Genomic DNA, 24,568 nt, shown 5'->3' with positions numbered 1-24,568 from the left:
CGCGCCCGGCCTGGGTCTTGCAAATTTTATAGCTGGCCAGGAGTTATACTCAGCATTCATGTCAAGGTGATTCTGTTAGGATTAAAGGCCTGGTAATCAGTTTCTGATTGTGTTTGGATAGTATCATTTGTACTTGATGGAACTATGCTACCAGCTGTATAATAATCCTACTTATATGAAGGAGCTATTTCCTCTCATTTATTATTAACCCTTTATTACTTGGTCTTATTTCATTAAGCTAAAAGGACTAGCATTGCCAGGAAAATCTCACAAAGGAAAAGGCACAGCAGAGACTGCTAATTTATACTAAAAGTCAGATATATATATATTTAAATATCCATCAAAATCCAAAATAACTTTCCTTCAAGGCTGAGATATATCCCAACAGGTGTGAGCTTAGATCAGGTTTCTCAAAAGTGGCACTATTGACATGGGAGAGATACAATTTCTAATGCCATAATCCAAACTGTTGTAATCCTGAAGTCCCAAAAGGTCAAAAGCCATAAAGTCTAAAACCTGGAAATCATAATCCTGAAAGAGCAGAATTCCAAAAATGCAATTCTGGAAAATATAATTTAAAAATTCTTTAAAAGATATTTATTTACGCCTTTTTTTTTACATTTACATGAGTTTACATTTTTAAAAGGGAATTTATTTGAGAAACATAAAAACACAGAACACTTCATAAGTCACTTTATGCAATAAAATAGGCAATAATAACATACATTTTTGTGCAAGCATAAACATATATACTAATGAAAGTTGCATAATTATATCAGTAATGAACAGACAAGCCACATTCATAAAGAAATAGGTCATAAAGGGGCTGGGAGCAACGGCTCATGCCTGTAATCTCAGCCAAGGTGGGAGGATTGCTTGAGCCCATGAGTTCAAGACTAGCCTGGGCAACACGGTGAGACTCCATCACAGGAGGCTGAAGTGGGAGGATTACTTGAGCCTACAAGGCCAAGGTTACATTGAGTTCTGATCACACCACTGCACTCCAGCCTGGGCAACAAAGTGAGACTCTATCTCAAAAAAAAAAAAAAAAAAAAAAAAAAAAGGAAAGAAAAAAAGAAATAGGTCAAAAAGGGAAATGTGTAAATGCATATCCCTATGGTTGGTAAATGTGTGCACCCAGTTTTATGCCTTCGGTCATCTGAAATCCCATAACAACCTAAGAGTCTTTTGATGAGATCTATCAAAAACAGGATGGGTCACTACTGCATATGCAGCCACCTAACGAGCCAAGATGTTCAAAAAGTTTACCTTTCACAAATGCAGATGTACAAAAAGGACATCTCTTCGCTTACTGAGGACGCGTCAGTGTTTTTATGTACAGGAACAATGCTTACACACAGTCAATGCTGTGACAGTGTACTTTCATGGCGTCAAATTTGCAAAAAACCCAGACCTTTCTAAAAGTCTCTACACAAATTATGCCTCCAGTATCAGAAATGTTTTGAAGATGAATTATATAGCATAGCAAATTGTAAAAAAGAATGCTGACAATTTTAAATAGTGAAAAAAAGCAACAGAAAACAGAAAAAAACAAGAAAATTTGACATACGAAAAAGTGTATTACAGGAATGGATTATGGGCAATTGCACTGAGATAGTCCGTAAGAGCTGGCCAACCTGCACAATCATTCACTGTATTTTAAAGTCTTGCATCACAAGGAATAGCTGCTTTTTCTCTTTTAGGGCATGGCTCTACTTGGAGAGTATGTTCACATTCATTTTCTACGTGGTGCTGTTCTTCCTGGCATTCTTCTGTGATTCCATGTACACTGACATGAGTGTTCCCTACTAAATTTCCTTATTTTCTGTGTCATGCTTCTGTGTCGTTTTCGGTACTCAGAAATCTGTTCTGCATGCACTCATTAGACCACAAATTTGACAGAAACAATACTGGTGATCAAACAGCAACACCATTGTGTATTTTCTTATCCTACCACGTATATATTTATTTTCAAACCAGTCAGTAACTTTGCTGGCGTCTTCAGGCAAATGCGGCTTTAATTCATTAAAAGTTTCTAGAAAGTCATCAGCTGGAAGGAATGCCAAGGCAGGCGAATGACACATTTTTTTCCTCATCTCTTAATACATACTGCACACAAGGAAACCCCCTTCCGCCCAGACTCCCACCCCCAGCTTTACGAGACAGGGTCTCTCTTTCTGTCTCCCAGGCTGGAGTACAGTAGCTTGATCACAGCACTGCAGCCTCCACCTCCCAGGCTCAGACAATCCTCTTGCCTCAGCCTCCCAAGTAACTGGGACCACAGTCACACACCACACCTGGCTAACTTTTTTAAAAATTATTTCTAGAGACACTGTCTCACTACATTGCCCAGGCTATTATGGAATTTCTAAGTTCAAGTGTTCCTCCGTCCTTGGCCACCACGCCCAGCTGGAAAGTACATTTTTAAACTGAAGTTTTTTGTTTTGTTTTCAAGGTTACACAATAATTTATTGAGAGCCTCCCTCCTCTCCCTGCCCTTGCGGTCGCTAGGTCACTTTTTCCGCTTGTAGATTTTGTGTGCCAGCTCCAGAAAAATGGCGCACTGTTCAATGAGACCCATAATGTGGCTGTAACTGTCATCCTCATACTGCAAGAACATGGCCAGCAGATCCAGCTCCTCACATAGTGCCTTCACCTGGGCCACCTTCTCGGCCTCCTTCTGCCCGTAATTCTCCTTCAGGATCTGGTACTGTTTCGGAGTGGCCCATGGCAGACACTGAACCACCAGCCAGCTGCATTTGTTGTCCTAGATGTCAGCGCCAACTTTGTCAGTCACAGTGGAGACCCCAAAGAGGTCAAAGTGATCATCCTGAACCTTTTATTTATTTATTTTTTTTGAGACGGAGTCTCCCTCTGTCGCCCAGGCTGGAGTGCAGTGGCCGGATCTCAGCTCACTGCAAGCTCCACCTCCCGGGTTCATGCCATTCTCCTGCCTCAGCCTCCGAGTAGCTGGGACTACAGGCGCCCGCCACCTCGCCCAGCTAGTTTTTTGTATTTTTTTTAGTAGAGACGGGGTTTCACCGTGTTAGCCAGGATGGTCTCGATCTCCTGACCTCGTGATCCGCCCGTCTCGGCCTCCCAAAGTGCTGGGATTACAGGCTTGAGCCACCGCGCCCGGCCGATCATCCTGAATCTTAAAGAACTCTCCCATCTCCAGCAGGATCTTCTTGGCATTGGTGTGTGCCTTCTCGCCATCAATACCTGCCACATGCATGGCTGCAGCTACAGGAAGGTAGAAAGAGTAGAAAGCTGTCTTGTACTTGATATTTGTACTTCTTTTCCATGAATCTGCCAAGATCCACATTGCCCTAGGGGGCTATGATGAGGTCCAGGGTCTGCCCAATCTCAGTCTGATAGGAACTCTGCAGGAAGAGCTCGATCAGTCTGATAGGAACTCTGCAGGAAGAGCTCGATCAGTCTGATAGGAACTCTGCAGGAAGAGCTCCATCGGGTTCAGGTAATAGGGCTGCTCCCAGCAATAGAGCTTCAGCAGGCGGTAGATACGTGCTTCCAGAAGCACAGCATCATTGACAACATCCAAGCCCACGCCCGGCTTCTGATACCAGCAGATCTGTCCCCAGTGGGTGAGGAATGAATCCGTGATGTCATCTGCCACCAGTAAGAAAGCTTGCAGCAGTTCCACACACCAGCCCACAGTCAGGGCCCGCTGGAGACTATCAGCATCCTACTTCCTTGGCTCCACCAGCTCCCGGAATGAAAAACCCTGGTGATAACTTGCCTCCAATGGCATTGTACTCCAGGACCTCCTTGAGCCGGGCAATAACATCTCCCATCTCTGGGTGCCCCATCTCATCCTCAGTCAGCACTCTAACAATCTGGGAGAAGTGCTGAATGAAATCCTGATTTTCTTGGGCATAAGCATCTGATTTTTGGTCTCCATTCATTCTGAAGGAGGAGCAAAGGGCTCTATTCCTTGATGTGGGTTCCTGCTTCTAAACTGAAGTTTTTGTCATTGCTGTATCTCATGGCCTATCTACTCATCTAATTTTCTATCAAATGCATTGCACTGAATGGAAAAAAACAAACTTTATTGGTAACACTTTGAAATTCACTTTTAGAAGCTTTGATCACATCTAATTCCAAATCTGTTGTTATGGTTTGGGGATTCAATTGAAAGCTGTTTTCTTCTGCAAAGTGCAGCAAATCTTTAAATAATTGTTTAAATGACTAGATGAGTTCTAGAATCTTCAGAACCAACAGGGGCATGAATCATGTATAGCTGATAAAAACCAGTGCGGACAGTTTGAAAGTGCCATCCACTAGCCAAAGTGAAGCATGTGATAGTTTTTCTGTTAGATTTAGTGGTAAATATAAGCAGTCGGTCTTCTTCAACACTCAAATCTCTAACCAAGAACAGTTTGGTTAATGAGTTTTGTGACGCTGGAGGAACCTCAATGTCAGCAAGTGTCTTTGGTTCACAAGGCTGCTCAGCTTGTCGAATTTTATTCTCAGACAAAGGGCATTTTTTGAAGGCAACCGTGGCACTATTCATGAAGGAGCAGAAGTTGTATATAACTGAGTAATTTGGCGGGAGAGATTTCTCGTAATTTTCACCTGAAAAGTCACTTTTATGATCTTCAAAACACTGAACATTGAGGAAAGATATACCCCACCTAGTCTACTGAGACTCACATATTAACCTCCTCTGGAAACACCCTCACAGACACACCTAAAATAATGCTTTACCAGATTTCTAGGGATTCCTTAATCCAGTCAAGTTGACATATAAATCAACAAGTTCACCCCTTATCAACTTGATATCCATCCACATCTCTTAAACCATACTTAATGTGCAAATGAAGACAATAACAAGGTAATAGTTCTGCCTGACATGACGCGGTTATCCTGTATACAGCTGAAACTGCACTAATCCCTGCCTTGGAATTTGGCTTTCAGGATTTTAACATCTGAGATTTTAATCTTTCAGGATTGTGATTTTGGAAGTTCACACGTTAGGGATTTTGATCTTTTGGGATTTAAGACATTAGGGATTTTGGTCTTTCGGAATTTTAGCATTTGAAATTGTGTCATTTAGGAATATGATCCAAACCCATTTGACATTTTGTTGTCAGAGGCTGTCCTGTGCATTGTAAAATGTTTACAATGTAAAATGTCCATGGCCTGCACCCACTAGCAGCCAGTAGCACCTTACCCCAAATCATGACAATCAAAAACACCCCCAGGCATTGCCAAACGTCCCTTGAGGAGCAAAATCACCCTGTTCAGGACCACTGGCTTACATACATGGATTAACGAGATGGGAGGTAAAGCGCCATATAGTTTAGGACTGGAATGCCACTCTCTTGAGCATCAGATCCATGTTTCCTTCCATACCCTATGATGAAGACCTATAAATCATAAACACAACTCCCATCAACTAAGAGACCAACAAATGCAAGACACATAAATACAGGGAAACTAAAGAATTCTTTTATTTAGTGGGAAAGAAGTAGGTAAATGACAGACAGCTCATATTCTGTTAAACAGAAAAAAAAAAGAATACAAACATCACAGTGATGAATTTTCACAAAGCTAATAGATTTGAACTACAGAGCAATGGAATATTTACAAGCAAGATGTCATGGTATTAATGACCAAAGTGCATCCAAATAGGTTTTCTAAGCTCAAAAACATTTAAAATCTCAGACTTAAAATTTAAATCTATATATAACAATTGTAAGCACACCACTCAGTCGTTTAAAACTATTCAGTGACTGCTACTCCTGCGTAAATATTTTTTTCCTAACATTATTTTTTTTCTCCCAAGATTTAGAATGTCACATCTCATGTTCCTACTAGTCATCACACACAGGATTAAAAAAGCCCAAGCAAGAAAGTATTTTTTTATAATGTGTTCTTAAAAGAAGAAAGAAAAATTAAATGTGAACATTTTGTACAATAGTTGCTGAAGAACAGCAAAACCAATTCCGAAATATCACGTGTACTATACAAAAAGGCGTGGCTCATGGAACCAAGTATATAACACTACAGCAGTTGAATATCAGTCTTTAAAGGTTGGTAATATTACATCCTGTACACAGCTCTGTGTCTCTCTACCTGGCTAACGCATACCCAGAATCTGTCTGCTTTTTAGCTGGTAATTTTTTTCAATATCTGACAGGGCTTGAGCCCGCAGCTGGGCAGCATGAAGCCTTTTCTTCAGATCCTTGCACTTGGACTTAGACGTGAGCTGACTCTCAGAATTCTCACTCCTCATGACGTTCTCTTTACTTTCCCCACTGAAATGAACTTTCTTCTTAATTACTGAGGATGGAAGATTAAGAAGTTCTTTAGAAGGAAAAAGAAAAAGGGCTTTGAGTTACTTGAACAGAGTTCAACTCCTTCATACTTATACTTATCAAAAAGTATTTGCTCTTATGGTTCACATTTGAAATCTAGGTACCTGTTTTATTTTCTCTGGGATGGGAGGTTAGGGGTGTAGGACCGGCAGAAATCAGCCTTTTAATCCACAGCATTGAAAAAATATTGGAATGTGCCGAAATTCAAGGAACATAAGTTTTATTCTCTTAACAATGAACAATCAATTTTACTCTTAAAGTTAAACACACTGAGTATTATGGACAATATAAAACTTTTGGAAATCAATGTTATTTATCTCTATCCTTGAAAATAAGTGCCATTCTATGCAGAACACCTTACCTACAGAAAAGTATAGAAGCACAGTTTGTGGTTTTCTTTTGGTTTTTGCTTTTTGTATATATTTTTTAAAATAGAGAACACCTACAGTTTTGGTTAAATGTTCAAGAACTTAGTTCAAAGCATCTTAACTGACCAGAAATTTGTCTCCAAAAAACCTAAACAAATTCGGTGTGGAAAAGATAAATCAAGTAAGAGTAGTAAAAAATGTAAACTATTCTTTTCATGGAAAAAATAAATAATAATCTTATTTACTTAAAGTGGCAACACTATTAACTGCTGACAGAATTAGTAGGGGCTGGAGGCCTAAACAGATTCTAGATCTTTTTATTTTTCCTCTGTATGTTCAAATATTTATTGAGCTCATAGGATGGGCCACTGTGAACCAAACAGGCCCTATTCTAGTAGGAGGAGATAAACCAAACACAAATAAACAAGTACTGGTGGGGAATATTTGATGGTAATATGTGCTATTAGGAAAAATAACCCTGGAAACAGGGACATGCTGGGTGGTAGGTGTAATGATACAAAGCCTCATACGGTCATTTCTGAAGTAAGAAGCCACAGGGCTATCTGGATGAAGAGTGCTCCAGGCAGAAGAAATAGGAAATGCTGGCACACAGATGCACTGCCTTCCAAGGGTCCTGTGAATTCCTGCTTCATACATCGCTTCTGCTTCAAAGCAAACTGGATTGCCTTTAGACTTTATCTCCACTGTTTCAAATCTATCCACCTTCTTATTATCACAAATACCTATAGATTTGTAAGTCAACATTGTCTTACTGACGGGATAGTTTTGTTTTTGTTTGAGATGGGGTCTTGCCATGTTGTCCAGGCTGGAGTGCAGTGGCTATTCACAGGTGCAGCTGTAGTGCACTACAGCCTCGGATGCCTGGGCTCAAGTGATCTTCCTGCCTGAGCCCTCAGAGTAGCTGGGACTATAGGTGCACCACCACACCTGGCTCTTAATGGGATAGTTTTATAAGAAAAAAGTGTTTTTAAAAAATGTTTAAAATTCTTCCATTAAATAGAATAATGACTATTTCATCAAATAAGAAAAGAAAAGTTTTAAAAAAAGATACTGCTGCTTGCTGTGATGATTTCAATACACTTGTGATGGCTTCCTCATGTGTGGATTTTATAGCCCAAGGATGGGGAGAGGATATTTCCAACTGTCCTGAGTTCAGAATAGTACCAGCTCCCCACTGCTATGATGCTTATCTTATAGCTCTGATGTGTTCACTACTTTCAGCACTCAATACTCTAAAATGTCTGCTTGCCCCAGTGGATACTTGATTCCTATGTCTCATTTTAAATATTTGCCATGATTCACATATAAGTAGATTCCCATACTTATCTGTGTATCCTATAAAGTAAAACACATCATGCTTACTTAGCTATTTTCATCTTTTGCTCAAAGACTATCAGGGCAAATGTAAATAAACTCTTTAACTGAAGAGCCATCCCCAACAGGGTCTTAAGTAATTTCCTGCAATGGGTTTGATGCATGAAATTCATCCAGTATAATTTTCTCCTCATTTTATCACCCTAATCATGATTTAAGTATACTTTGTCTTTATGGATGACAGTGTGGAATCTATGAAAAGCCAAAATAAATATGTTTATAATATTGAAATGGTAGGTGGCAATATTGAGAAAAAAGAAGGTATCTTAACAGAGATCAAGCCAAAGTTTCAAACAATCTTTGTTTCATTTACTTCTATCAGTAGTTTCATTTCTTTCCATCACTTGTTCACTACAAAGTTATTGTGATCATCAATCTAACTTAAGTAGGGTTTTTTGTCTGTTCCATTTACAAAATGCTGCCAATACTCACTAAATTGATCACATCTCAATTTATTAAAGATAAGAATAATAGCTTTCATATATGCTGTCCTACATGGAATAAGGGAGTTAAAAAAAACTCTAAATTTTATTGAAAATTCAGATGCTCGATTTTTTAAACCAACAACTTTTAACAGTTAGTTTGTGCCCTAAAGAAATCAAGCAAAAAGATGTTTCACAGTTTGCATTTTACATAGAGTCAACTGAATTAGATTGAGAGGTTTCTATAAAATGGAGAATGTTAGACAATGGTTCACTGGTATATACGATAACCACATCTCAGTGTGGCAGAGTGAAGGGACAATGCCACACAAAGGCAGGACCCTGAGAAAGCTGAACATCTATATACCAGACTTTAAATAAAGAAGAAAATGCAGAGAACATATGTAGATATTAAACAATGAAATTTCCACAAATATGTGTTTCAGCTTGAAAGGGTGTTAGCAAAGATCCAAACGTGACAGCCTATTCTGCAGGTGGCTTATCATGCCTTTTAAGACATGCTTTCTATGAAAGATGAGGCATGGCAGTATTAAAATTTTGATTTTTACTTGAAATGCAGTTTATCTCTCTGAAATCTAAAACACACAATAGTTTTGTAAATGCCCTAATTTTAAAAAATAAGTATCAGCTGGGCATGGTGGCTCATGCCTGTAATCACAGCGCATTGGGAGGCTGAGGTGGGCAGATCATGAGGTCAGGAGATTGAGACCATCCTGGCTAACACAGTGAAATCCCGTCTATACTAAAATTGCAAAAAATTAGCCAGGCGTGGTGGCGGGTACCCGTAGTCCCAGCTACTCGGGAGGCTGAGGCAGGAGAATGCCGTGAACTCGGGAGGCGGAGCTTGCAGTGAGCCAAGATCGCGCCACTGCACTCCCGCGTGGACAATAGAGCGAGACTCCATCTCAGAAAATAATAATAATAATAATATTAATAAGTATCAATTACTAAACATGTGGTTTGATAAGGTTAAGAAAATCAAACATGAAATTCTGTGACTCATTGCCTCAGGTCTATGAACCCAGGTAATAAATCATTGCTATAACAGAATTTTGTTTCCATTGAAATGCATATATTCAATGAAATCCATCTTAAAATTTGAGACTTTGTAAATGAAAAGGGCTACCTAAGCCACTTTGGGAGCAACACTGGTGCACATTTCTTCATTTGTAGCACCAGCCTCTGTTGACCAAGTTGATTCTCATACCTGGACTACTTGCCAGAGACAGGAACTTCTGTTCCTTTAGCAAGCTGTAATTCTTCAACAGATTTTCTGCTCTAGCCAGTTTGTCCTCTGCTAGTCTTTCACGAACACAAAGCTCCTGTTCTTTCTCTTTAAAAAGAGAATGGACAAAGAAAAAAAAAATTAACAAGTGACCTTCACTAAAAAACGATTTACATTTGGCAATCTTATCACTACTAGCATGCTTGATACTGATAAGCAATGTTTGGGGAAAGGATTCTCACTATGCCTCAGTCAAACTGATTGTGTTAGTTTTTAATTGAGTGTTTTAGTAGGCTGTATGTTTATCTTAGATTTTCTTGAAAGGACTTGTTTAAACAAATACAAAGTTAGCTTCAACCTTTGGTCATCTTTTGTGGGAGTAACTCAATTGGGAAAACAAAAAACTAAAGCTATCTCTGCTCTTCATTGAAGATAGGCAACAGCTAATTTTCAGGACATGATCTGGCCTCACAGTACAAAAATCTTCTTTTTTTCTGGTTGAATGACCACACTCAAATAAAAGAAAAAAAAAACGCAATTCAGTTAGGCGGTAGTTCATAGGATTAGTATTAATAACAAAGGTTACTATTTATTCATGGCCCAAAATTCAGAAAGTATTCAGATTTCAGTTGCTATATGAAATTATGGCTGGGCACAGTGGCTCACGCCTATAATCCCAACACTTTGGGAGGCCAAGGCAGGTGGATCACCTGAGGTCAGGAGTTCAAGACCAGCTGGGTCAACATGGCAAAACCCCATCTCTATTAAAAAATACAAAAATTAGCCAGGTATGGTGGCAGGCGCCTGTAATCCCAGCTACTCAGGAGGCTGAGGCAGGAGAGCTGCTTGAACCCAGAAGGCAGAGGTTGCAATAAGCCAAGATGGTGCCACTGTACTCCAGCCTGGGCAACAAGAGTGAAATTCCATCTCAAAAAAAAAAAAAAAGAAAAGAAAAGAAATTATGAAACACTGGGGAAAGTTATAAGAAAAAGTTTTCTTATTTTTTACAGAGGTTTCTATGTAAGTATAGGTTGTACCTATACAGTAAGCATATCTCACAGGACTATATAGTATTTCATTATTTAAAGCCTGGATTAGGTATAAAGCTGCAGAAGTAAAATCAGGTGAGTCATGAGGGTGACAGGTGACAAATATGACCCATCTCTCATCTCCTGATGTTAAAATGAAGAACCTCACTCTGTAGCTACCTTGCGTAACCCTAAATGATTGCTAGTAGCTCTCATCTTGGTGGAGTAGATACACTTTCAACATCAAAACTAAATTAACACCTAATCAGTTAATACTCGTTAAGTTAATGTTAATACCCACCAGAGTATTATTTATAGACTTAAAATATCTTGTATCTAGACTCTCTATTGAATTGCCTGAACAGACCAGGTGTGGTAGGTCACACCTGTAATTCCAGCACTTTGGGAGGCAAGATGGGAGGATTGCTTGAGCTCAGGAGTTCAAGACCAGCCTGGGCAATATAGTGAGACCCCATCTCATTTTCAAAAATAAAAAGTTAAAAAAAAAGAAAAGAATTGCCTGAACATATCTCATCTACATACTGTAGGGTTTTAGACCTGGAATTCTGTTGGAGTGGCCATTTCAAAAGACAAAAGTCATGGTTTTTATTATGGAAAGCAGCAATTTTAAGACCTTCCTTTACAGTGGGAAAACATTAGGGTATTCATAGTAGAGATGAAAAAGAAAAAAGTAACTCTACAATAAAGTATAAGGCCATCACTGTTAAGGCCCAATATTATATAACTAGCAACTGATCTCAGAGAAAGACGTCCAACATGAAGGTGCTAGCAAGCCTGATTATTAAAAATCTACAATACATATTTTGGTTTCTCAAGTATTTTTAAAAGCTTCTAATAAGATCTGTATGTATAAAATATTCTGCTCAAAGAGATATTCAGACACATCAAAATAACCCACTTGGTAGTTCTCCTTTGCTTTGACCCCCATTCAGACTTACGCTCCAATCTTTCTTCTCTTGCTTTGAGAGCTCGCTCTCGCTCCTGTAACTGAATTTCCTTTAGTTTCAGCTCACTTAATACAGGGCTGGAATCCTGCAATTTTTCTGGCTCTCCTAATTGTCGCCCTCTTCTCTCAAGATTTCTTCTTTGCTCTTCTGCAACCAAATCTGCTATTAAAGGGTTCTCGAGAATTTCTTCAACAGAAGGTCGATGGTAATCCTGGGGAAAAAATACGCAGTATATAATCAGATTGCGTAACAGAAGAGTTCTCCTAAGACAGCAGTTACAATAAAAGGACATATATGTATTTCCAAGACAAAAGAAAGGACTCCTTTATGGCTAGGTCTTAAACACTTGGAAAAATAAGTTCACTGGTGGTTTTAACCCATGAGGTTCTGGGTCCACAAGGTAATGCAGATGTTAACTTACCTTTTTTCCCTTTTCCCCTTTTCACCTTTCTAAGAAGGTTCAATCCCTGAAGATTGGTACATCTTGTGCTGATGCTTGGTAGCACTGCTAGAGTCTGTTTTAGGGGAAGTACTGTCCTTGCATCTCTAAACTACATTTAGCAAGATACTCTCTCACTGACTCTCAATCCTGTCACTTCATCTGTATCCTTGTCTGTGATCCTACAGCATTTTCCTTCTTCTCTTATGTCAGCCTGATCCCCAGAACATTTCTTTCCCCATTCTATAGCCAGAGTTTTTCCACATAATCTCTTTATTGATTTTCCCTCTGCTTTTTAGCTGTCCTCCCTCCACCCTCCATCACCCCTCCCCTTCTTCTGATCTCTAATCTCTCAATTAGAGCTAGAGGCAGAGTAATAAAGTCTTATCTCTGGCCCCTTCCCTCACCACCTGCCACTGTGAGGTAGGCAAGGACAAGGGGAACGAGGATTTGAATTCTTTTTGCAATCTTTCCTTGCTACCAACCCATCTGTTAGCATGGCAGAGTGGGCAGAGAAATAAAGAAAGCGCAGAAGGTGGGCCAGCAAGGATGTGCAATTTGCCAAATTTACATATGTTTTCACTTGTGTTAACACAGTATATTTAGCTAAGAAACTATATTTAATGTTTCCTCAGTCTCCATTGATCTACAAGAGAGAATGTATGTTCCAACACTTAACTGACAGCTAGAAACAGACAAAATATCATCTTATCATCTTTACCTTTAAGTTTAACATCCTCGTAATAATTCCATTCAATTCATCAGAGTAACGGTATGGAATTCGCCTGAATTTGCCCTCTCTGATTTTCCCAGCGAGTTCCTTCTGGCTAAAAGCTGTAAATGGAGGCCTGGGATTAAAAAAGAAGAAGGAAAAGACGACGAAGACATTTTCAAATTGTAAAAATGAAAATATACAATAGGAACTAAATCAAAAGCACAGTTTAAGCTCCAGTTTGTATTTAAGTTTCTACTTGTGGGATTTTCTTCTTATAAGTTTCCCAACCTTGGCACTATTGACATTTGAGGTCACATAATTCTTTGTTGTGGGGGGCTGTCCTGTGCATTATAGGTATTTTGTAGCCTCGCTGCCCTGTACCTCTAGATGCCAGGAACACTCCCCAGCTGTGATAACTAAAAATTTATCCAAACATTGTCAAATGCCCCGCATGAGGCAAATTTGCTTCCCTTATCCCTGGTTGAGAATCACTGCTCTACAGAATAGTTTCAAAGGGAAAAAAACGAAAAGAAGAACAAAGGAAAAGAACTGGAGCTCTTCCCTGCTCTAAAGATCCCCAGATCTCTACCCCGGTCTTGTTTCATTTCTTCCACATCCTTACAGTAGCTTTACCTTACCTGCCTGACCTATGTGTTCTCCCTTGAGCTAAGTGTCAGTCTAACAGGAAAGCGCCTAACCAGCCAAGACACTTGAACAGTCAAGACCCAGCCTCATGGCTTACAGTTTTAATTTGTGAATAGTTTCTTTTAGCCTGTCCATCTACCTTAATTTTAGCCAAGGTACAATTCTTTCAGACTTGAATATACTTTCATTAGCGTGGAGGCTCAAAAAACTAGACCCTGGCCGGGCGCGGTGGCTCAAGCCTGTAATCCCAGCACTTTGGGAGGCCGAGACGGGCGGATCACGAGGTCGGGAGATCGAGACCATCCTGGCTAACATGGTGAAACCCCGTCTCTACTAAAAAAATACAAAAAACTAGCCGGGCGAGGTGGCGGGCGCCTGTAGTCCCAGCTACTCGGGAGGCTGAGGCAGGAGAATGGCGTGAACCCGGGAGGCGGAGCTTGCAGTGAGCTGAGATCCGGCCACTGCACTCCAGCCTGGGCGACAGAGCGAGACTCCGTCTCAAAACAAACAAACAAACAAACAAACAAACAAAAAAACTAGACCCAGTGGAATGTGACAAACAGTACAAACCTTAGACTAGGAATCTGTCTTCATCATACTTACATTAATGCACATAATTCATACAGCAAACAGCCCAGTGACCAGATATCTGATTTCTCATTGTAGGACATGCGATTCATTTGTTCCTATACAGGGAAAAAGGGTAAGAAAGTGGAAGGTGTTAAGAGTTTATTTTGTTTTGAAACTTATAAAACACATTAAATTACTCCTGAGGTAAAAACCGAACTTCAAAGTTTTTAGCTTATACTTTATCTTGAAATTTATAATGGAAAAAAAAGGCAGTGCTCTTGTCCAAATACACTGTCATATATAATTCATTCACTCATTTTTCATTCACAAATGAAAGTGCTTAGTATAGACTAGGCACTGACAATTCAGAGGTAAATATGACAGACTTCTACTCTCAAGGCAAATTAAGAAACACCATTTTAAAAGAACTAGAGAAAATTTAAGAATAATCAAAATATGTATCTAGTCCACATTTAAATGGATATAGACATAAATAGCTAATTGAATTACCCATTTGTATTTTTTCTTAGTCCACTGCATAAATCACAGTAGTAACTAATATTATCATTACCTATTTTATTGTTTGCCTTTCTTCCACATCTACAGTAACAACAGCCTACCAGAGCTCTTATTCTTAACAGAGGGAATAGAAGCAATCTCTAGTGGCTGGTTAGTGTTTTAAAGTCCAACTTTAAAACACTAAAGTCTGATGCCACTTTTTGACAATCAGTGCCTTAGGGAAGCTGAACCACTCTAATTACAAGGGCAGGAGGGAAAAGGAACAAAAGAATAGGTTTCAAGCTTTCCAAGAACCACTTCTGGATAATTGTCCTTTATGTTAAAAACATTCTATTTGGAATTTGATACAGTGAGAAAATGGTACTGTTCTGGCCATTCTTAGTCAAAAGCAAAATCACTAATTTATAAAGTTTTATACTACAGTCAGATCTGTTAACATAATTTATAAAGATCTGGAAAATCCTAGAAAGGTGAACTACTAAAATACTAATAAATATTTCTTCATCTTTATCTGTTCAGATGTCATATACTAACACATTAGTGCTATCACAATTGACTTAAACTTTTTAAAAGCCGTCAGGCAATATCTAACAACAGCCATAAACTGTTTATACCTTTTACCCCAGCAATTTCATTTTATGAGCTGCATGTCAAGGAAATAACCAAAAAGGAAGAAAGAATAATTCATACAAAGATATGCAGAACAGTACTTCTAAGAATGGTGAAACATTTTGGAAACAAAATATCCAGCAATAGAGGTAATTGGTGAGTGGACTCAGCGCGATATTTCAGGAAAAGGCAACAAAAAAATAACACGTACAAAAAGTTACATTGTAAAAACATGCTATCTCAGTGAGCAAACTTCCTGAGCTCTGATTCTGCATGCACAAGAATCATTTACAGAGTCTGTTAAAATGCAAAGTCTAAAATAAAAAGTACAATATTGAAGAAAAAAAAAAAACAAGAGTTCAAGAACCTACCCAGAGATCGAAATTCACTCGACAGATTTGGGTTTGGTTTAGCACCCAGAACTCTGCATTTTAAACAGACACTCCAAGTGAGTCTGATGCAGATGACCAGGACCTACACATTGGAAACAGCTCTTGAGGGCAGGGACAAAATCCATTTCATTTTTGTAATCCTTGAGTTTAATGCATTGTAATCATTCCATAAAAGCTTGAACTGAATATGCTTTAATTTGCATGAATGCTCAAAAAATTGAACCCACTGAGAGATGACAAACAGTAGCAAACCTTAGAGTAGGAATCTGTCTTCATCATACTTACATTATTACACATAATTCATGAAGCAAACAAAAACTCATAGACTTTATTGGTCTGGTGGTCCATGTGGAAAAATATAACAGTATTTTCAATTCTTAAACAAACAGAAAACTCAATTTCCCTGCTTCAGAATGCTTAACATTAAAAGATGTTTTGGCTGGGAGCGGTGGCTCACGCCTATAATCCCAACAATTTGGGAGGCTGAGGTGGGCAGATTGCTTGAGGTCAGGAGTTTGAGACCAGCCTGGCCAACATGATGAAACCCTGTCTCTACTAAACATACAAAAATTAGCCGGGCATGGTGACATGCACCTGTCGTCCCAGCTACTCTACTCGGGAGGCTGATGCAAGAGAATCCTTTGAACCCAGGAGGCAGAGGTTGCAGTGAGCCGAGATCGTACCACTCCACTCCAGCCTGGGCAACAGAGCGAGACTCTGTCTCAAAAACAAACAAAAAAACAAAAATAAAAGATGTTTTAAAAAGTATCTAAATTCTGAAATACTTACAGGAGACATGTAATAAGGTGTGCCAACAAATGTTTTTGCAAAACTCGTGTCGTGGTTTAATATTCTAGCTAGCCCAAAGTCTCCAAGTTTGACGTTTTGCTTGCCATCCAGGAAAACATTGGCTGGTTTCAGATCCCGATGCAATACAGTATGACCACCATCACTTCGTCTGTGGCATTCCTTCAGGGCCAGAGTCAACTGAGTCATCACTCGAAGAACAAACTCTTCATCTAAGTATTGCCTGAAACCAAAGCAGTTATACAGCATATAACTTCTAAAAAAAAAAAAAAAATTGTTGCCAAGATGGGATGATATAAATTATCCAGTGTACTAATAGGGAAATAAATTATTTATTTATTTATTTATATTTTTTGAGACAGAGCCTTGCTCTGTCACCCTGGCTGGAATGCAGTGGCACGATCATGGCTCACTGCAGCCTCGACCTCCCAGGCTCAAGCAATCCTCTTGCCTCAGCCTCCCAAGTAGCTTAGACTACAGGCACATGTCACCATACCTGGCTAATTCTTGTAGAAACAGGGTCCTACTATGTTGCCCAGGCTGATCTTGAAATCCTGGGCTCAAGTGATCCTCCTGCATCGGCCTTCCAAAGTGTTGGGATGACAGGTGTGAGCCACCACACTCAGCCTATAGATTGTTATTTTGATATAAAATATGGGTGTTGATTCACCGGGAATTTTCTAAAGTACTATGGACCTACCAAACAAATGCAAGTATACTCTTCCATATTACTGATCCTAAAACAAGATGCTTAAAATAAATGAAAGTAGACCTAATTTCAGCTTACATTTTTAAAAGATTATGCTTACCTTTCCTTGGTTCCCTTTGTAATCACACTAGCCAGATCCCCTCCTTCACAATATTCCATTACAATGTACAGTGTTGTGTTGGTCCGGTCAATAATTCGATCATAGTAACGAACGATGTTTGGATGTTTCAGTTCACGAAGCAAATTCACTTCAGAAACAAGCATCTGTTTCTCAGTTTCTGTCATGGAGCCATAGTCAAGTTCTTTCCAAACTAATATCTAAAATAAGAATTTCCAAGGTATGAATGAACTCATTACGCTCAAAAACAAAGAATGAAAGTTCCAAGATTTAAAAAATAACCTTCCTTTTAATTATATCCTACAATCAAGGTCATTATCTAATTTAGTTCAATGAACTTAAGGAACTGTGAGTTTACTTCCATAATCTTCTTTCAATTTCTAAGCAGTAAATGATGTTGTAGGGAGATAAAGGGGAATAAGGCACATGAGGTCTCCCCCAACCCCTACCCTCAGTTGGTTAGTGGGAAGTTGGCAAAAAGGTACTTTAGTCAAAATTGGGGTGGAGGTGGTCAAAGTCCCTGCCCCATTCCACCTCAGTCGTGTTTTCCCAGGATGAGACACCTTGGAAAAGCAGCCAGGCAGTTTCCTGTCCAATATTACTTTCTGTAAAAGGTCTACCTGTATACATTGGGAAATATGAATCCAATAATCCGAATAATGGGTATTTTGAGGGAGTCTGACTGCAGATACAAAGCTTCGGGTTCTGGTGGTCCTGCCCCTTTCTTGTGTCTGAGAGGGCCACTCTTAGAGCTCTAAAAACAGCTCAGGAGTTAGCTACGTGTCACCAATGGAAGGTCCTTAGCAACCCAAAGCAGAAGAGAGAAATGGGGAGAGAAACGGGAAAAGATGGAAATACATATATCAAAAGACGCGGTCTCCCATCCTTTAAGCGACCCAGGACAGGCTGTCAGATGCAGACTCAGTAAAGACGGCTGAGTCTTCCGGGCACCCACTTCCCCAGCCCTCTCGGTTCCCTTCGGTGGCGCAGGGCGCTCGCCCCTAAGCAGGGGCTGGCACAGGGAAGGGACGACGCTCACCTTGCCGTCACTCTTCCTCCGGATCTTCTGGCAGCGGCCATAGGAGCCTGTGCCAATGGTGTATAACACTTCATAGTCCTCAGCCCGGGACGGCATGGCCGGCCAGTCGCCAGAGTCGCGCTGCCTCACGCAGGTTGCGCCCCCAAATGCGGAGCTCCAGGGACCGGGACCGGGAGCTTCAGGGACCAGCACGGAGAAGCCCCCGAGCAGCGCTAACCAGTCATCCTTGCCTTCGGCCCCGTTTAACTGTCGCGGGCCCTGATCTCGCAGTCTATTGGCAGGCGGTGGGCCCGCTTCGCCTCTCTGATTGGCTAAGAAGAACACAACAATACCCTAGGCATCTTGGGAAAAGTGTCACTAGGCAACCGCGTCGGCGTCTGCTTTTAACCTGTGGGAGCAGGGGGCGGAGCTAAACCAAAGGGAGGGCGGGAGAAAGGAAGCGGCAGCAGGCGCCTCTTGGCAACTCTAACCCTCTGGTAGAGATCGCCAAGGTAACCGAGATCGAAGGACCTCCCCTCAGGCTTCTTTGCACACAGCTTCCACCAAATGCCTTCTGACCTTTGCACTCTGGCCCCTCACACTACCTACTCTCCCCGAACACGCCTTCCTCGCTCAGGTTCCAGTACCCTGAACCTGGGTGGGGTCACGTTGAAGAACACGCTGAGAGCTGAATACAAATTAGAAATTAGACTGGGCGCCGTGACTCACCCTCGCCCGTAACCCTAGCACTTTGGGAAGCCGAGGTGGGTGGAACGCTTGAGCCCAGGAGTTCAGACCAGCCTGGGCAATATAGCAAACCTCGTCTCTACTGAAAATACGAAAATTAGGCCGGGCGCTGTGGCTCACGCCTATAATCCTAGCACTTTGGGAGGCCGAGGCAGGCGGATTGGGATTGCTTGAGGCCAAGAGTTCAAGACCAGCCTGGCCAACATGGCGAAACCCCGTCTCTACTAAAAATGAAGAAAAAAAAATTAACCGAGCATGGGGGTGCATGTCTGTAATCCCAGCTTCTTAGGTGGCTGAGTCATGAGGAACTGCTTGAACCCGGGAGGCAGAGGTTACAGTGAGCAGAGATTGCGCCACTGCACTCCAGCCTGAGTGACACAGTGAGACCCAGTCTCCAAAAAAAAAAAAAAAGAAGAAGAAATACAGTCGCTTTCTGACCAAGCACTTTACACATCTTGTCCCGTTTATGTGTGCCAAACACATAATTCACCCTATTGACAATACTTCATTGAACACAGATTCTTTTTTAGGCACCCACACAAACCAACTTTCCCAGCTTACGCAGCCAAATGAACAGTCCCATGTTTACCAGGGAAGGAGCACCTAGAGGCCTCCATCCAGGGCTTGTTGGAGAAATACGTACATTACCAGAAAGCTAATAATTTGGCAATGCATAAACAGGCCAGTTTTCTTTAAATATCTATTTGGCATAGGATTAAAAGAAACCTGATTTTCTATTAATAAGAATTTAAAAGCTCTTTATGTTAAAATAAGGGACTTATTACATGCACTGAATATAACATAAGATAACTGGAATTGCCAACCAGGAGAATTTTTAAATTAACATTCAAGGGTACTGTCTTACCTCAGGGGAATAGGACAATTTTAGGTTTCAAAAGTTATGTAAGGCACTGCAGATGGCTATGTTAATTAGCATCATTTTTTATTTTTGTGCCTCTTACAGATCGGTATCCATAGAGCTTGCTGTGGTTTGAATGTATACCCCAAAGTTCACGTGTTGAAAACTTTATCATTAATGCAAAAGTGTTAAGAGGTGAGAGGTTTAAATTGATTGACTTATGAGGGCTACGCCCTCACGAATGGATTAATGTAATCACAGGAGTGGGTTATCTTGAGAGTCGGTTGGTTATAAAAATGAGTTTGGCTTTCCCTTGCTGTTTCTCTTACCATGTGATGCCTTCTGCTATGTTGTGACCCAGAGAAAAGGCTGCTGCCAGATGTTACCTGTTGATCTTGGACTTCCTAGCTTCCAGAATCATGAGCCAAATAAACTATTGTTTATAAATTGCCCAGTCTGTGGCATCCTGTTATAGCAACATGAAACTGTATAAGACAGAGCCCTGGCCGGGCACGGTGGCTCACACCTGTAATCCCAGCACTTTGGGAGGCAGAGGCGGGGTGGATCAGGAGGTCAGGAATTCAAGATCAGCCCGGCCAACATGGTGAAATCCCGCCTCTATTAAAAATACAAAAATTAGGTGCGATGGCAGGCACCTGTAATCCCAGCTACTTTCCCAAAGCTGAGGCAGGAGAATCGCTTGAACCCGGGTGACAGAGGTTGCAGTGAGTGGAGATCACGCCATTGTACTCCAGCTTGGGCGACAGAGTGAGACCCCGTCTCAAGAGAAAAAAAAGAAAAAAGAGCCCTTTGGTTATCCTGCCCCAAATCCAGTCCTGCACCTTCTCTCTGGCCACTTCTGCTTTTGCTCTAAACACACACTTTCTCAGTTCCTCACCACCACCACCATCTTTGCACCTGTGATTGCATTTGCCTAGAATACCATCCAACCCACTCCCTTATCCACTCCAGTCATGTCTGCCTAGAGGACATAATGTATCCTTCAAGATTCAATTCCAACTTTCTGTCCTGTAATCTGAGAAGCCTCTCTGGTGTACTTGGACAGTCAGTCCTCTGTCTACAGTGTTCATAGACCACTTTATACATAAATCAAAGCTTTTCATTATTTGTTTACATGGGTCTCACAGTAGCTGAACTCCAAACTGCTTATAGCCAGCGTAAGTCCTGTAATAGAGAAGGCATGCAGTAAAGCTTTGTTAAATAAAAATCTGAGAAAGACCCTTATTAATAATTATGCAAGGATTTTGAGTGGCCCCTCAAGCAATTTCCAAATGCCCCAGCTCTAGGCAGAGACTAAATATCTGGGAAGGAGCCATCCCAAGAGTACGGAATGTGGCTCCTAGGCACATATGCTCATTCAACAAGTATTTATTGAGTACTTGCTATGGGCCAGGCATTGACATCCTGGGTTTTCATTTTAAAAAAGACAGTGGAGCCACAAAGACAATAATAAAGAGTAGCATAGGAGGCTGGGCACAGTGTCTCATGCCTGTAATCCCAGCCCTTTGGGAGGCCGAGGCAGGCAGATCACCTGAGGTCAGGAGTTCAAGACCAGCATGGCCAATATGGTGAAACCCCGTCTCTACTAAAAATACAAAAATTAGCTGGGTGTGGTGGCACGCCTGTAGTCCCAGCTACTCGGGAGGCTGAGGCAGGAGAATCGCTTGAACTCGGGAGGCGGAGGTTGCAGTGAGCCGAGATTGCGCTACTGCACTCCAGCCTGCTCGACAGAGCGAGACCCTGTCTCAAAAAAAAAAAAAAAAAAAAAAAAAAGAAAGAAAGAGAAAAAAAAAGGGTGGCATAGGAATCATGTGACAAACCCTAAAGATTGGCCAGAGTTAGCCCGCATCATGAGTGAGGGCAGGATAGCCTAGCAGAGACCACTAGACACCAGAATAGAAAGAGACACTGAGAGATGAGGAGCATGTGGGAGTCAAACAGGGACAGGTTACAGGGAACATCTCTTCCCCCATAACTTCTTTCCTTTTCCCTTCATATTCCATCCATCCTTTAAGTCTCAGCTCATGTGCAGTTTCTTTTCTGAAATTTTTCCTGATTGACTTCAACCCACTATGATCTTCTAATTACTCTTAAGAGTAATCAACTGTGTTTTTACTCATTTAGAATTATACTAGGCCATATTACTAGCTTCTCATGTGTATCCATCTTGTCTGCCTTATTACGTGGAAAATTCATCCTCCAACAAGTATAAATAGAGGCTCAGCCAGGTGCCACATGCTGAGGATACCACAGTGAATAGGACAGATATATAATCCTGTAGGTGGAAGAGATGGATATAACCTAAGTACACAGAGAAACTCCACTGTGACAAATTGTGGCAAGAATTAAGAAGAAAACAAACGAAGAACTGAGATGATTCCATTTAAACAGAGGACGAAGATGAGCAGCTGCATAAGAGTGGGGCCAACCCTTGAACTTCTCTATACCCACTCTCCCCACATCCACGGTCTAATTCACTGTCTTCACACTTTTCTTGCTAACTGTGCTCATGTTGTCAGTTTTCATTTAAATTTGGTGAAATCTCAAATAAGAGAATATTTGCACTTGCATTTTATCCCACAGGCACTCTGTACATATCCATAGGGACACTGATTACTATTACTATTATTTTTTGAGACAGGGTATCACTCTGTAGCACAGGCTGGAGTGCAGTGGCACGATCACAGCTCACTGCAGTCTCAACCTCCTGGTCATAAAGCGATCCTCCCACTTCAGCTTCCTGAGTAGCTGGGACCACCGGTGCACACTACTATGCCTAGCCATTTTTTTAACTTTTTGTAGAGATGAGGTCTCACTAAGTTGCCCAGGCTTATATTGAACTCCCGGGCTCAAGCACCTCAGCCTCCCAAAATGCTGAGATTTCAGGCGTGAGCCACCGCGCTTGGCCTGATTAATTTTAATTTTCTTTTTTCTTTCTTTTTTTTTTTTTTTTTGAGATGGAGTCTCGCTCTGTCACCCAGGCTGGAGTGCAGTGGTGCCATCTTGGCTCACTGCAACCTCCGCCTCCCGAGTTCAACAGATTTTCCTGCCTCAGCCTCCGAGTAGTTGGGACTATAGGTGCGGGCCACCATTCCTGGCTAATTTTTGTAGTTTTAGTAGAGATAGGGTTTCACCATGTTGGGTAGGCTGGTCTCAAACTCCTAACCTCAAGTGAGCCACCCACCTCGGCCTCCCAAAGTCCTGGGATTACAGATGTGAGCCACTGCAGCCAGCACCTAATTAATTTTTAAAAGAAGCTACTTGAAGATTAATGAGCATACCAAACTTAATGTGCCAAAAATCAAGTTTCTGATCTTCATCCCAAATTTGTTCTCCTCTCTATCTTCGTAGTCTCCAGTAACCAATGCATCTGATTTTGTTGCTGTTTGTTTGATTTACTGCAGTATTCCCAGCACCTAAAATGTGCCTGGAACAAAGCAGGCACCCAGCACTTGTACATCGTGAATGGGTGAATGAACGAAGCCATACTTCGTTGCCCTCAGCTTCTTTTTTTTATGTTGCTTTAAAGACCCACTAGAGGGCTGTATATCACTGCATAATAAACGAGGAGCTGGCGCCTGCGCGGCAGCACTACTCCGCCTGCAGGAGCCTGTCCCTACAGGAAATCCCCAGATTTGCATGTGTGAGGATTTAAAAACAGACAAGATGTTTGTGTATAAGTCTTATCTCCACAATTACTTGAAGCAATTTGAAGTCAGGGATTATGGAAATTCTTTCGAGTGATTAAAAAAGATTTCTAGAAAGGAAAAAGGAGAGATTCTTTGTTTATAACAATCAGAAGCTAAGAGATGCTTTTAAAAAAAGATGCATGACATACTATACGCTCAACAAATAAACACGTTCTAGAAGAAAGAATGAGGTGTTAGGCAGACTGTTCTTAACAGCCACATACCACGTGACATAAACAGGACAAGATGCTGACTGAGAGACAGCTTCAGCTAAATGGCAGGCAGCTGATGGAAGAATATGATGAGAAGAAAGTTATCTTTGAAACCAAAGTGTTTAGTTAAGAGCTCCACCACATTTTAAAAGGGAATAGTTTTAAATTTATGCCCAGGGGTACAAATTTTTTGTTTTATTTATTTATTTATTTATTTATTTTTGAGACTGAGTCTTGCTCTGCCGCCCAGGCTGGAGTGCAGTGGCACGATCTCGGCTCACTGCAACCTCCGCCTCCCGGGTTCACGCCATTCTCCTGCCTCAGCCTCCTGAGTGGCTGGGACTACAGGCGCCCGCCACCACGCCCGGATAATTTTTTATATTTTTAGTAGAGATGGGATTTCATCGTGTTAGCCAGGATAGTCTTGATCTCCTGACCTCGTGATCCACCCACCTCAGCCCCCCAAAGTGCTGGGATTACAGGCATGAGCCACTGCACCCGGCAACCCAAGGGTACAAACTAGGGAAAAACATATTTCTGTTCAATATAAGGATAAACTTTCAAAGATAGACATTCATAATTTTCCATGTTTTTTCCTGTTATTTGTAAATTCAGGATATTTATTATCTCTAAGAATATTCATCACTTAAATGTGATAAGACAAATGTTAAAACTAATTATGGACGGTGAGGCCTGCTAGAGTCTGAATGCTTGTGACCTCCCTAAATTCA

At 41.0% G+C, this 24,568-nt stretch overlaps 1 protein-coding gene and 1 pseudogene across 2 annotated transcripts; both read right to left on the bottom strand.

Annotated features, from left to right (window-relative positions):
• Window positions 1–2,512: 2,512 nt before the first annotated feature.
• Window positions 2,513–3,962, bottom strand: LOC126948734 (farnesyl pyrophosphate synthase-like; annotated as a pseudogene).
• Window positions 3,963–5,450: 1,488 nt separating this feature from the next.
• NEK2 (NIMA related kinase 2) lies at window positions 5,451–18,597 on the bottom strand. Of its 2 annotated transcripts, none has more exons than XM_050780986.1 (8): window positions 18,331–18,597; window positions 17,274–17,491; window positions 16,447–16,687; window positions 14,171–14,253; window positions 12,929–13,055; window positions 11,760–11,979; window positions 9,755–9,880; window positions 5,451–6,330 (listed from the first exon to the last, which is right to left on the bottom strand). In XM_050780986.1, exons 1-8 carry the CDS (start codon window positions 18,424–18,426, stop codon window positions 6,104–6,106), a joined length of 1,338 nt encoding a protein of 445 aa, XP_050636943.1. In that variant the 5' UTR covers window positions 18,427–18,597; the 3' UTR covers window positions 5,451–6,103. The 2 variants fall into 2 exon arrangements, with proteins under 2 accessions (XP_050636943.1, XP_050636952.1); XM_050780995.1 differs by having other exon boundaries at window positions 5,451–6,306; window positions 18,331–18,583.
• Window positions 18,598–24,568: the final 5,971 nt, after the last annotated feature.

This window comes from Macaca thibetana, chromosome 1 (genome assembly GCF_024542745.1).
Source record: "Macaca thibetana thibetana isolate TM-01 chromosome 1, ASM2454274v1, whole genome shotgun sequence".
In the NCBI taxonomy this organism is placed as follows: domain Eukaryota; kingdom Metazoa; phylum Chordata; class Mammalia; order Primates; family Cercopithecidae; genus Macaca; species Macaca thibetana.
Note: the sequence above shows the minus strand (reverse complement) of the source record. Positions and strands in the feature narration are given on the sequence as shown.